General features: G+C 59.6%; 1 protein-coding gene across 4 annotated transcripts in view; it reads left to right on the top strand.

The window, feature by feature from the left end:
* The window catches only part of FBLN2 (fibulin 2), a 90,031-nt gene that overhangs the window by 75,355 nt on the left and 1,948 nt on the right, over positions 1–12,728 (top strand). For all 4 annotated transcript variants that reach the window (XM_047095486.1, XM_047095485.1, XM_047095483.1 and 1 more), the window contains 7 exons: positions 1,514–1,651; positions 3,524–3,667; positions 3,795–3,923; positions 4,388–4,513; positions 6,623–6,739; positions 7,259–7,387; positions 10,816–10,939. In XM_047095486.1, the coding sequence (XP_046951442.1) occupies positions 1,514–1,651; positions 3,524–3,667; positions 3,795–3,923; positions 4,388–4,513; positions 6,623–6,739; positions 7,259–7,387; positions 10,816–10,939 (907 nt within the window). The remainder of the gene's footprint in view (positions 1–1,513; positions 1,652–3,523; positions 3,668–3,794; positions 3,924–4,387; positions 4,514–6,622; positions 6,740–7,258; positions 7,388–10,815; positions 10,940–12,728) is intronic.

Raw genomic sequence — 12,728 nt, 5'->3', positions numbered from 1 at the left:
GCTGGGGCACGGTGTCCTTCTCTGTCACCCCCTGATGAGGGAGACAGAGGCTGCACAAGCAAATGGGGGGGCAGGAGTGTCTGTGGGCTGGGTGCTCCCTTCGGTGGGGGTCCAGAGAGGCCTCCCACGGAGGTGATGTCCGAGGAACCCAGACGTGGAGTCATGGGGCTCCAGGCAGAGGGAACAGCGAGTGTGAGGCCTTTGGGGACAGGGGAGATCTTGGCATGGTCAAAGAACGGAAAGTCTCGGGGTTACAGGCAGGCTGGGAGTGTGGAAGGATGGGGGTGGGGTTGGCAGGCCCCATTAGGGAGGGGGTTGAGAGCCTGTTTCACAGGTGATGGGAAGCATGGTTTTTTTTCTAACTAAAAATGTCCAGGAGGATGTCACCAAAGAGGTAAGACCTACAGAGGTGCGTAATTGTTGCAAACCCGGAAACCGTGGATGAGGAGTGGCCCAGAGTCGGGCGTGAGCTCGGGGCAGGGGTGGGTGGGTGGGGGGCTTAGCAAGCTCCGTGTCCGGCCCTGAGCTGGGGGTGGGGGCAGCTGGGAGGGGGGATGAGAGATGAGCCCCGTCCCCTCGGCACCCCCAACCCGAGAACGCCGACGCCTGGCAAGGGGCACCGCCACCCTGGACGTGTCCCACGCCCGCTGCCGCTCTGTCGCCTCGAGGTGCTGGCCACCTCCTTCTTAGCCACTCTAGTCTGTGGAGGGGCTGCCTCCGCAGGCATGTGGTGGTCCCTGAAAGGCGGCCGTGCCTGGTTCACATCCGGGTGCCTGGAACCCCGTGCAGGGCCTCCCAGAGACTGGGCTGCTGTGACAAAGTGGTGGAGGCCTTGGAAACCAGACAGGGGGTGGATGGAGGCAAGGACGGACAGGTGGCAGGAGCACAGACAGACACACACGCAGGCACTGGTCTGGCAGTCAGCGGCAAACCTGAGCGAGCGTCCGCCCCGCGGCTGAGCGTGTGTGTGGCCCTCCTGCATCCCGTCTCCGTTTCCTCGTCTGTGAAGGAGGCCTGGTGTGACTGCTGCAGGGAGCGTGAGGCAAAGGGCAGTGCCAGTGCTTTGTAAACAGTGGAGTGCCGTGCAGAGGTGAGGGGCCCTCGGTGACCTGCTCGGAGCTGTCTGGGTGTGGCTCCATCGGCCGCACCGCCTCCAGAGAGGCCTGGACACAGGCCCTTGAGCATGAGCGCTCACACTCCTTTCTGCCGGCCCCGGGAAGTGTGCAGCAGGGCCCAGCCCAGTGCCGCCGAGTGCTCCAACCGTGTGTGTGCCTCAGTCCCCCCTGTCGAGGATGGGGTTTGTCACAGCACCTGCTTCCTAGGCTTGTTGCGAGCGTCGCGTAAATAAATCCATCTCGGAGTGCTTGGGACAGTGCCTGGTACTGCAGAGGAGCTCGGTCAGTGTGGCGATGTCGTCGTCAAGGTCACGGTGGGGAGTACGGACAGGGGCCTGCCAGCCCCCCCCCCCCGCCCCCACCCCGCTGAGCCCTGACACCCCGCCTCTGCGTGGCAGATGTGGACGAGTGTGAGCTGGGCAAACACAATTGCCAGGCGGGCTTCACGTGCCAGAACACCAAGGGCTCCTTCTACTGCCAGGCACGGCCGCGCTGCATGGATGGCTTCCTTCAGGACCCCGAGGGCAACTGCGTGGGTGAGCAGGGCCCAGGGGCGGGGCGGGGGGAGGGCGGTCTCTGGGAGGGGGCGTTGGGGCCTCCCTGCGGATGCTCGTCCCCTCTCCCAGCCTCGGCGTCCCTACCCGTGAATAGGCATGTCCGTGCCCCAGGAGGCACTTGGTAATCAGAACGCTTACTATCCCGAGCTGTCTGACCTTGGCTGAGCTCCTTGTCTTGTGGCCTCTGCTTACCCATCTGTGGGCATGAGTGCGTCTCAGATTCTTTTAGCCTAGCTAGCCGCAGGGAATATTTTTATATCTTGACTTGGTAGAGACACATTTACATGCGGCCGGAACACAGACGCCACAAAACGTTACTCTCTCTGCTATATGTGATACTCGCTACAGTTTCTATTTGTAGAGAATGCTAGTGAGGCGGCGGATGAGGCGAAAGGACGGGCTGATTTCGTGCCGCACTCCTGGGTTAAGGCCTGCATACGGTGGCCTGGTTGTCCTTGCATGGGTCTGAGATCTCACACTCTCCGACTCCGTCCGCACAGCTGCTGGCCGGCAGCCTCACCTCCCCCAGGGCTCCTGAGTGCGTCTGGCCCAGAGGCAGGGCGCCAGAGCCCCCGCGGGACTGACGGCGTCTGGTGCGGGCATGGCCAAGGCTGTGCTCAACCATGTGGGGGTGGGGCGGGGTGAAAGATGCAGATAGAGAGGTGGGAAGGCGGGCAGGTGTGCAAGGCCGGCCGCTGGGTGTGGACGGAAACCGGGGGTGTGTGAGAGTGTGGCTCTGTCACACGCCTTTCTGGGGCACTGCCTTTACAGCTCCTCACTGTGTGACCCTAGCAATGTCACAGGGTCACTGCAGGGTCGTGGGCACAAGAAGGTCCCTGTGATCTGCCCTGGGATACCCAGCCGGGGTCAGGGCAAGGTGGGGAGGCGTCTGCCCGATGGCCAACAGTTCCTCACTGATTCGTTCGTTGACAACATTTTCGGAGCACCTATTATGTGCCTGGTTCTAGATGTCAGGGAGTTCTGGCACTCCTGTTAAGTTTATTTTATTTTGAGAGAGAGAGAGAATGAGCAGGAGAGGGGTTGGGGGTGTGGAGAGAGAGAGAAAGAGAATCCCAAGCAAGCTCCACACTCAGCACGGAGCCCAGCACAGGGTTCGATCCCACAACTGCAAGATCATGAGCCGAAATCAAGAGTCAGACACTTAACTGACTGGGCCGCCCAGGTGCTCCAGGGAGTTCTGGCACTTTAATGAGACATTTTGGAGAAGGAGAGACTGAATAGGCAAACATATTTATAGAAGTGGCAGTTATTCAAAGGTGCTTTGATAAATAATAAAGCAAGTGGAGAAAACAGTCTTAAAAAGGGGGGCGGGCTCATCTACCTAGAATGGTTGGAGGTGGCATTGGGGCAGGGACCTGAGGAAGAGAGGAAGCCAGCCCTGAAAATATCTGAGGGCAGTGTTGGCCAGAGAGTGGGGGGGGGGGGCAGCATGTGCCAAGGCCCTGTGGTGGGCTGGGGCATCATGGGATGATGAGGAAACAGTGAGGCTAGGGCAGAGTGTGAGGGAGAGATGGACGATGAGCTTGATGGTTTGGTGGGAAAATGCAGAGCAGGGGCACAACTTACTGTAGGTAGCCTAGGACTCAGCTCGAAGTCCTAGGGGGACCTCTGCCTTCAGCTGCTTCATCAGGGCAACTGTGAGAATGTAGGAAGCACCCAGCGGGTGAGGTTCTTGGAGGAAAAGGCCCTGGGGTCATAGGACACGGGACGGGGACAGTGTGAGCCTGCAGCCCTATCCAGGGCTGGTCTGGAGCCCCACACCGGCCACCTCCCTGTGTGACCCTGGACTCAGCTGTGCCAGGCCCCCCGTCACCCGCACCGCTTCTGCAGACATCAACGAATGTACGTCGCTGTCCGAGCCCTGTCGGCCAGGCTTTAGCTGCGTCAACACCGTGGGCTCCTACACGTGCCAGAGGAACCCGCTGCTCTGTGGGCGAGGCTACCACGCCAGCCAGGACGGGACCAAGTGTGTGGGTGAGGCCAACCTCCCCCCTCCCTGCCTCCCATCCAGCCTGGGCCTTCCAGGGTTCCTCTGCCTGTGGGAGGCCCTCGCAGAGGGAGAGCCGAGGCCTCAGGGTGCCCTGCTCGCCTCCCCTGGCAGACGTGAACGAGTGTGAGACCGGCGTGCACCAGTGCGGCGAGGGGCAGGTGTGTCACAACCTCCCCGGCTCCTACCGCTGTGACTGCAAAGTTGGCTTCCAGCGGGACGCCTTCGGCCGGGCCTGCGTCGGTAGGTGGGCGCTGGTGGCCGGGAGCCCCCCCCCCCCGTGGGGTCCGGCTGCCCCCGCCCGGCCCTCAGGCCTCCTCCTCCCTCCGCCCTGCTCTGCCGGCACGCTGGGCGGCCCCGGCTGGACCGCCTGCTGCCATCCTGCCCGGCGGTGCCTCCTTGCTGCTGTCCTCCCTGCTTCTCTCGGTCTTGGTCGCTGCCACCCTCCTTTCTCGCCCCTTGCTGTGTCCGTCTCCATCCCTGGCTCTGCCTGCAGCCTCCTTCCAACACCCTTGCTGCCTTTCTCGTCTGCCCCGGTCTTTTTGCCTCTGCCGTTCCCTGTCGTGGTTCCTCCCTGTCCCTCCCGGGTGTCTGTGTCCCTGTCCTCACCCAGCCCCCTCTTCTACCTGGGGGTGGGGGTAGCGGGCTCCGGGCCACCCCTGCCGTCGCCACGGGACACCCACGCCCTGCCCACTGCTCGCCTGCAGACGTGAATGAGTGCTGGACCTCACCCGGCCGCCTGTGCCAGCACACGTGTGAGAACACCCTGGGCTCCTACCGCTGTTCCTGCGCCTCCGGTTTCCTGCTGGCCGCCGATGGCAAGCGCTGCGAAGGTACCACTGGCCCCGACCTCCGACCCCGCACAGATGCACAGCCACCATGGAAAGCCATCTTGCCCGGGCCCTGGCCTCATAGCTTCACAGACCCCGTCCCTACCTCATGCCACTTCCCTACTTCTGCAAACGCACCCTGGCCTCAGCTGGTCCGGCTCTTTCCTGCCGTGGGCCCTCCTGGAGGGCCCAGGGCCCGGCCATCTCGGACCAGAGGGGTGGGTTTCTGAGGCGTCCGTACCCCCCGGACAGCAGCTCCTTTCAGACCCGGGTGGCAGCCCAGCCTCTGCCCCTTCGTGGGTTCTGATCCTGGTCATGACCGCACAGCCTGGGGGTCCAGGCGAGGAACAGAAGTGAGTGAAACATGAGGCAGGGTTCCTGGCCACCCGGAGAGCCCAGCGGCCACCAAACAGCAGCAGCCGCACGGCACCTGTGGATGGTGCCACCCAGCAGCACCAGTCTGGGGCGACCCGATCTTCCTGGTTTTCCAGATGCTAGACATTTAGGTATCTGTGTAAAATCTGCTGGGTTTTTACATGTTACAATGGATTTAAACTTATTTTTTAAATTTATTATTATTATTTTTTTAATGTTTATTTTTGAGAGAGAGAGAGAACAAGCAGGGGAGGGGCAGAGAGAGGGGGAGACATAGAATCTGAAGCAGGCTCCAGGCTCTGAGCTGTCAGCACAGAGCCCGATGTGGGACTCAAACCCACAAGCTATGAGATCATGACCTGAGCTGAAATCAGACGCTTAACCGACTCAGCCAGCCAGGCGCCCCGGATTTAAACTTTCAAAGACACACTGTGAGTTAAGCCAGGCACGTGAACGGGCTGGACCCTGCCCACGGGCTGGCATCTGAGGCCAAGTTCTCACATGTGTGGACTGTCATGCTGTTCCCATGTGTGTTTGCGGCATGGCCGGACCAGGCCTGGCAGGACTGGGACAGAGGGAAGACCCGAGGTGGCTCGGTGAGGGGGTCAGCGAGGGAAGGGGATGTGGGTCTCCAGCCATGGTTAGCTGGCACTGTCTTCCCCAGCCCTTCCCATTTTAGGGGCTCTTACCTCCCTCCTGGGCAGGAGAGCCTTTTGAGACCCCTGGGCTGGCCCTCCCGTGGGACAGGGCCAGCCCAGGGGCGGGGAAGTGTGACCAAGCTCCACATGACTGACTTCTCCTGCTCCCCTCCCCTGGCTCACTCTGCTCTGACCACGCTGGCTTCTTTGCTGCTGTCCCTTGAGGGCACCAGGCAGACGCTCACCCCAGGGTCTTTGCTCTTACTGTGCCTTCTACCTGGAACACTTCCCCCAGATGCCCACATGCCTGCAGAGCTTCAGCCCTCCCAGACACACTCCCTGTCCCTTTCTCTGCTCTTTCCCCGCAGCATTTGCCCCTTCTGACATACTGGTTATTTTACTCATTTAGTTGACCCCTCCCCCTTCTTTACCAGCACACGTGTGAGCATGAGCTCTGCAAAGTGGAGGTTTTGTCCGTCTTGTTCCCGGCTAAGTCCCCAAGTTCAGCACAGACCCGGGATGTTGTAGGAGCTCAGCAGTTCCTGGTTGATGAGGGAAAGCCGCGTCCCTGCCCTCAAGGAGCTCAGGGTGCAGATGTTCAAGCGGAGCCACGAATTGACCTCTCGTTTGTCGGCTGCCACATCGTTTGGCCCATACGCCCATATGTGCAGCTCTTACCCTTCCCCCCAGCCCCATGCAGTGGCAGGCCTGGGGATCAGGGCAGGCAGGCGAGGCCCCAGCCCTCGAGGGGTTGGCGCATAGATGATACTTCCCAGAGCCGTCTCTCCCAGGCGCTACGGGCTCTCCATAGGGCGGCATCTAACTCCCCGCCCGGGAGACCTGAGCCCCATCTTTCTGTAGCTGCCTCCTCCAGGCAGCAGGCCGAGACTCTGCCAGCAAGCCCCGGCCCCGCCCCTGCCTCGGCTGCATTCCCCCGGTGGGCTCCTTGCCCTTTCCGGGGTCTCTGGTTCCCCACTGGCCCCTGAGAGGGGCTGGAACGAGTGGCTTCCCAAGCTAAGGCTCCAGGTCAGCTGGGGCCCTGGCCCTCACTGCTGGGCCGGGAGGACTGTGCCTCGACCACAGGCCGGTCTCCCTGCAGACGTGAACGAGTGTGAGACCCGGCGCTGCAGCCAGGAGTGCACCAACACCTATGGCTCCTACCAGTGCTATTGTCGTCAAGGCTACCAGCTGGCCGAGGATGGGCACACCTGCACAGGTACTCCTCCCCTGCCCGGGGGCCCCCTGACCCACTGGCACGCCTTCCCCTGCGGGCCCCCAGAGGCTCCGTGCTGGGCGGGGACACGCGGGACACACACAGGCTTTAGCGTCACATCAGAGCTGGACTCAGCCCTGCGATCTGCTCAGCTGCGTGACCCGGGGCGGGAGCTCCCCAGCCCTGACCTCAGGCTTCTCCGCCGTAAAGTGGCGGCGATGGTCCTGGCTTCAGCGAGACGGAGGCTGCGCTAACAGACCTTGTCCAGGCCTGTGCCTGGTAACTTCTCGGCCCTGCGCTGATAGCAGCAATGATGGAGCAGCCCCAGGGAGTGAGCACTGGAATGGGAGTCCCGTTTTGCTGTGTGGGTTTTGGCAACTCTTTCCCCCTCTCTGTGCCCTGTTGTCCTCATTGGTAAAATGGGCCCCTGGGCTCCGGGGCTGTGGCAGGGCCAGAATGACTGTCAGTGGCTGGGCCCTGCGGGTACAGGGGCTTCACGAGGGGCTGACCTCTCTCTGACAGACATTGACGAGTGTGCTCAGGGAGCCGGCATCCTCTGTACCTTCCGCTGTATCAACGTGCCAGGGAGCTACCAGTGTGCATGCCCGGAGCACGGCTACGCCATGACGGCCAATGGGAGGTCCTGCAAGGGTAAGCAAGGGGTCCCTGCCCCACCAGTGCCTCGGGCAGGCTCTGAGCAGGCCCAGAAAGCCTTACACAGCTTGCTGTGCGATTGGAGCTATGACACCTAGTGCATAAACAGGGAATGGCCGATGCCGCTGGTGGCCACGTTAACTGAGGTCTGTGCCCGGGATGAGGAAGGAGACAGTCTTCTTCTGTTTGACTCAGCTCAGGCTAGTCTTCCAGGCTTGGGCTGAGCTCTGGGCCCTCTCCTGGGGCAGGGACAGGCATCCTGAGTGGTGGTCCTAAAAGGCGGGTGAGGAACCTGGAGAGCAGCCTCAGGGTTGTAGCTCAGGGGTTGTAATGTCCATCCGCAGGCAGCTGTGTCTACTAAGCTTGCATGCAGAAAGACACTGTCCCAGCCGGAGCTATGCAGAGCTGGGTAGGGCCACACGGGACTGGGGAGGGGGGACTTCCCGTCACTGGGGATGTACAGACTAGGTGGGCAGTCACCTGCTTTTGTAGTTTGCAGCTACTTCCGTGGATGGGGACCAGGTTCTGTGACCTCTAATCTTCCTTCTAAGTTGGGAGGTCATGATTATAAGTTCGGTTCCATTGGGACTTCCTGAAGCCACCAAAGCTAGGCCTGGCAAGCCACCTGGGCAAGGTGGAGGGCACGGGTCACCTCTCTTCTGTCCCTGCTACATCTGTAGCCTCCACCAGGAGGTCAGGTGAGACGGGAGCCCCACTGCACATGTGATAGCCTTTGCTTCCCCTCCAGATTCTCTTGCTGGAAAAGTCTCCATGCTGTCACAGGCTGGACAGGGCCAGAGCGCGGGTTGGTGGTTCTGCCTGGTTATGTCCACTTCCTGAGTCACCAGTGGTACCCACATCTATAGCCCGCTGACCTTCAGATCTAAGGGGTGACCCTCTTTGTGCTCCCTGGTCCTGTTGTGACTCAGGCCAACCACCGAGGTCTCACGGCTCCAGCGGGAGGATAGGAGCACAGCCAGCGGAGAACAGAACCTGCTGGTTAATATGTCACAGTAAATCCTGCCTCTCTTCAGTGGTCAAAAAAAAAAAAAGGACAGAAAAATGTGAAGGAATTGAGACTCGGCAGCGTGTTCTAGAAACGTGCTCTGTGAAGGAGGGGCTGTGACTCGTTCTTTGGCATGTAGGGCAGTGCCCGGCACACAGTAGGTGCTTACTGAACATTCAACCACTCACCTGAATGGAGAGGCAACTACTCCTGATACTTAGATGCATTTTTTCCAGTCTCATTATGCCAGTATAGATGTGTGTGTGTGTGTGTGTGTGTGTGTACATACACCCCCTGGGTATATGGCCTTGTCCAGCTCTCCCTTTGGCCTGACCTCTCCGAGAGAGGCTCCAGGGTCAAGGGCCCCGCAGATACGAGGGGCCTGGAAGCACTGAGGGGCGGCAACCCCAGGCTCACAGGGAAGTCCTTGGTAGCTTCCTGTGAGCGTGGTGAGGCCAGGCTGCAGTGGTGCTGACCCTTGGCGCTCCTCCTGCTCACTTCTAGGCATCTCCATCAGCACTGGGTGGGCAGACAGCAAGAAGCAGCTCCCTCCTGCTTCCCGCCACACCCCTGCCCAAGCTCGGGTCAGGACTTCCTGCTCCCATTGTGGGCTGCCCAAGCATAGCTGGGGCCAAAGGGGGAAGAGCAGAAGGCCCTCCTTTCATGTGGATTCAGTTAATGAACCATTAGGACGACAACCACGCCCATCCTGGTCCCACTGACTCCTGCCCTGTTTTCTCTCACTCGCCTTTGCGCCACCCTGGGAAATGGGGATCGTGACCCAGTTTGCATAGGAGGAAAGGGAGGGAGGCTTGGAGAGGTGAATGAATGTCAGCTGATCTGTCGCCACAGGGGGTGGTGGCCCACAGCCTGGAGTCTGGGACGGGTTGGGGGTTCGAGCCCTGAACCCTGAGCACACGTGAGGGTGGGAAGTGACACCGTTCCTGCCTCGTGGGGTTGTGGGGACAAGTGAGTGAGTGCAGCAGGGCCTCAAGCATCGGATGGACGCCAGGCGGCAGACTCCAGATGCAGCTTGGCTGCCGTTGTTGTAACTGCCACCGCGTGGCATCGCATTTGGACCCCTGGCTTCCGGCCCCAGCTGCCTGCTGACTGCTCTGCGACCTTGAGCAAGGCTGTGCCCCTCCTGTGTCTGGGGAGGCCCACGACCCTCACCCCACAGGCCTGGCATGAGGATTGAGTGAGGAGAAACCCCTAAACTGGATCAGTGTGGAGGATTGGAGAAAGAAACCAGAAGCTTCCCAGGGAAGCTACTGACAGGAACTCTGCTCCTCACCCCAGGGGCAGCCCTTGTGGGGCCTCCAGGGGCCACGCTGTCTGAGCTGAGCAGCTGGTCTTCACGGACGGGGTCTCTGGAACCCATTTATTTTATCCTACTTGACTTACAGGTTGCCTGTGCAACATGCGTGCACACACACACACCCATGGGTGTTTCTCTGAGCATTTGTCAGATACGTATCCATACGTGTGTGCGTGTGTGTGTGCGTGTGTGTATTTCAGCATCCTGAAAGGGCCCTCCTCGTATGCCTGTGGCTGTGATTCTGTGTATCTGTGTGGGTATGCGTGAGCATATGGGTGTGCTCAGCCATCTGCCTGTTTGTGTGTGTGCACGCAGGGAGTGTGAGCACGTCTGTGCGGTGTGGGGGGGGGCATTCGTTGCCGTGCATCTTTGAGTCTGTATTTACAAGGGATGGGGGGTCCCTGACTTCCATCTGGCCGTATGTGTGGAGCACCTGCTGTGTCCCAGGCACCCTGCTGGATGCTGGGGACACCACAGGACCAAGAGGGACACACACCCCTGGCCTTCTGGAGCTCACACTGAGGAGGGGAAGGCTGGACACAGGACATACTAAGTAGTGTGTTTCAGAGCAGGACAGGAAGTAGAAGGAGAATGAAATGGGAGGGGACCACTATAGGGTGGACGGGGAGGGTATCCTGCAGGGGGTGGCCCTGAGCTGAGACCCAAGAGATGAGAAGGAGCCAGCCATGGGAAGATGTGGGGAAAGTTCCAGTAGTGGGAACGGCATATGCAAAGCCCCTGCGGTGGGATAGGGGTCAGGGTGTTGGAGCGGCCCAGACAAGTCCCATAGGGCTGCAGCCTAAGGAGAAGGAGAGAAGCTCTGACGGAGAAGGGCCAGAGCGGCCTGTGGTGTCCATGAAGGGACTAGGTTCTTATTCCGGGAGCATGGGAAGCCCTCAGGAGACACAAATGATTGTTTTTAGAACAGGGTCCTCGGCCCCTGGGTGGGTACGTGTGGCATAGGGTGGTCTGGGAGCTGTGTGCTTACAGTTGGGATGAGCTGCCCTGAGACCCGGGCCTGCAGCGTGGGCCAGGGTGGTGTGGACTCCTGCCCCTGGCCGGGGGACCCCACTCCTCACCCTCCTCTCCCCCACCCCCCAGACCTGGACGAGTGTGCGCTGGGCACCCACAACTGCTCTGAGGCCGAGACCTGCTATAACATCCGGGGCGGCTTCCGCTGCCTGCGCTTCGAGTGCCCTCCGAACTACGTCCGCGTCTCCGAAACGTGAGTGCCCCCGCCCGGCCCCAGGCCCGGGACCCCCGCACCCGTCTCGTGCTGTCTGGGGGAGAGGCCGTGGCGCCTGCCTCTGCCCCTCCTGCTCCTCACAGGCCCCAGCCACTGGGTCTGTGGTCTAACTGACCACACGTGGTACAAGTTAGAAGCACCTTGCTCAGGGTGTGGAGAGCAAAGGGAAGAAAACTCGCGGAAAATCTCTGCTCCTGCGTGTGCGTGCATGCACACACACACACACACACACACACACACACGAGTTGCTGTTGTGTAATGCATTATCCCAACACTCAGCCTCTTTACAGACAAATGACTGTTAGGGTCAGGAAGCCAGCAGCAGCTTAGCTGGGTGGTTGCAGCTCAAAGTCTCGTGGAGCCGCGTCATCTGAAGGCTTGACTGGGGCTGCAGGACCCTGCTGCTCGCTCACGTGGCTGTGGGCAGCAGGCCTCAGCTCCTCCCCGCGTGGGCCTCTCCATGAGGCTGCTTGTGATGTGGCCTCCCTTGGCACGGGTCATCAGGAGAGCAGGTGACAGCCCTTTGTAGCCTAATCTAATGTTAGAAGTGACATACCATCCCTTCTGCCGCTGGCCACACAGCTCGCCACTGTGAGAGGTGGGTACCCTGAGGAGGGACCACGCGAGGCATGACCATCAGGAGGCGGGACACCCGGGACCATCTTACGGACCGGTGACCACACTTCTTGTTGATAACTTCTTGGCATTTTGCCATACTTCCTGTCCCCCCTTTTTTTTTTAATTTTAACGTTTTATTTATTTTTGAGAGAGAGTGTGTATGAACAGGGAAGGGGCAGAGAGTGAGGGAGACATAGAATCCGAAGCAGCTTCAGGCTCTGAGCTGTCAGCACAGAGCCCAACGTGGGGCTCGAACTCATGAACTGCGAGATCATGACCTGAGCTGAAGTTGGATGCTTAACCGCCTGCGCCACCCAGGCTCCCCTTTCTTGTCCTTTCTTTACTAAACATACGTTCTCATAGAGTGCTTTTGTTTTTCCTATAATTCAGTTTCCCACTTTATTTTACTTTGTAAGGTATTTTCCAGATGTACATTTTTAGAATTGCAAACATGACATCCGCTTTTAAAACTATCTTAACAACAGGGGCACCTGGGTGGCTCAGTTGGTTGAGTGTCCAACTTCGGCTCAGGTCATGATCTCACAGTCTGTGGGTTCAAGCCCCGTGTTGACAGGCTCAGAGTCCACTTCAGATCCTCTCTCCCCCTCCTCTCTGCCCCTTCTCTGTTTGTGCTCACTCTCTCAAAAATGAATACACATTTATTTTTTTTATTTTTTTATTTTTTTAATTTTTTTTTTCAACGTTTATTAATTTTTGGGACAGAGAGAGACAGAGCATGAATGGGGAGGGGCAGAGAGAGAGGGAGACACAGAATCGGAAACAGGCTCCAGGCTCTGAGCCATCAGCCCAGAGCCTGACGCGGGGCTCGAACTCACGGACCGCGAGATCGTGACCTGGCTGAAGTCGGACGCTCAACCGACTGCGCCACCCAGGCGCCCCTGAATACACATTTAAAAAAAGTAGTTCAACAACAAGCGGGCAAGGCCAAAGTTCTTGCCCCTCCCCCCCCCCTTGCAGCCAAATCTCATGGCTGCTGAGCGTGTCCACCTTCCCTCTTAGCCTGGCACAAGTTTCTCCCTCTTAGCTGTCTCACGTCTGTGCGTGCGGCACGCCACGAGCAGTATGGATGCGTTCATGATTCCCGGCTGCCCTGCTGGCAGTTTGCCGTTTTTCGGCACCACATACACCG

Source organism: Lynx rufus, unplaced genomic scaffold, assembly GCF_022079265.1.
Source record: "Lynx rufus isolate CCGP_SWC_20201006 ecotype Redwood Valley unplaced genomic scaffold, mLynRuf1.p SCAF_4, whole genome shotgun sequence".
NCBI classification, from domain to species: domain Eukaryota; kingdom Metazoa; phylum Chordata; class Mammalia; order Carnivora; family Felidae; genus Lynx; species Lynx rufus.
Note: the sequence above shows the minus strand (reverse complement) of the source record. Positions and strands in the feature narration are given on the sequence as shown.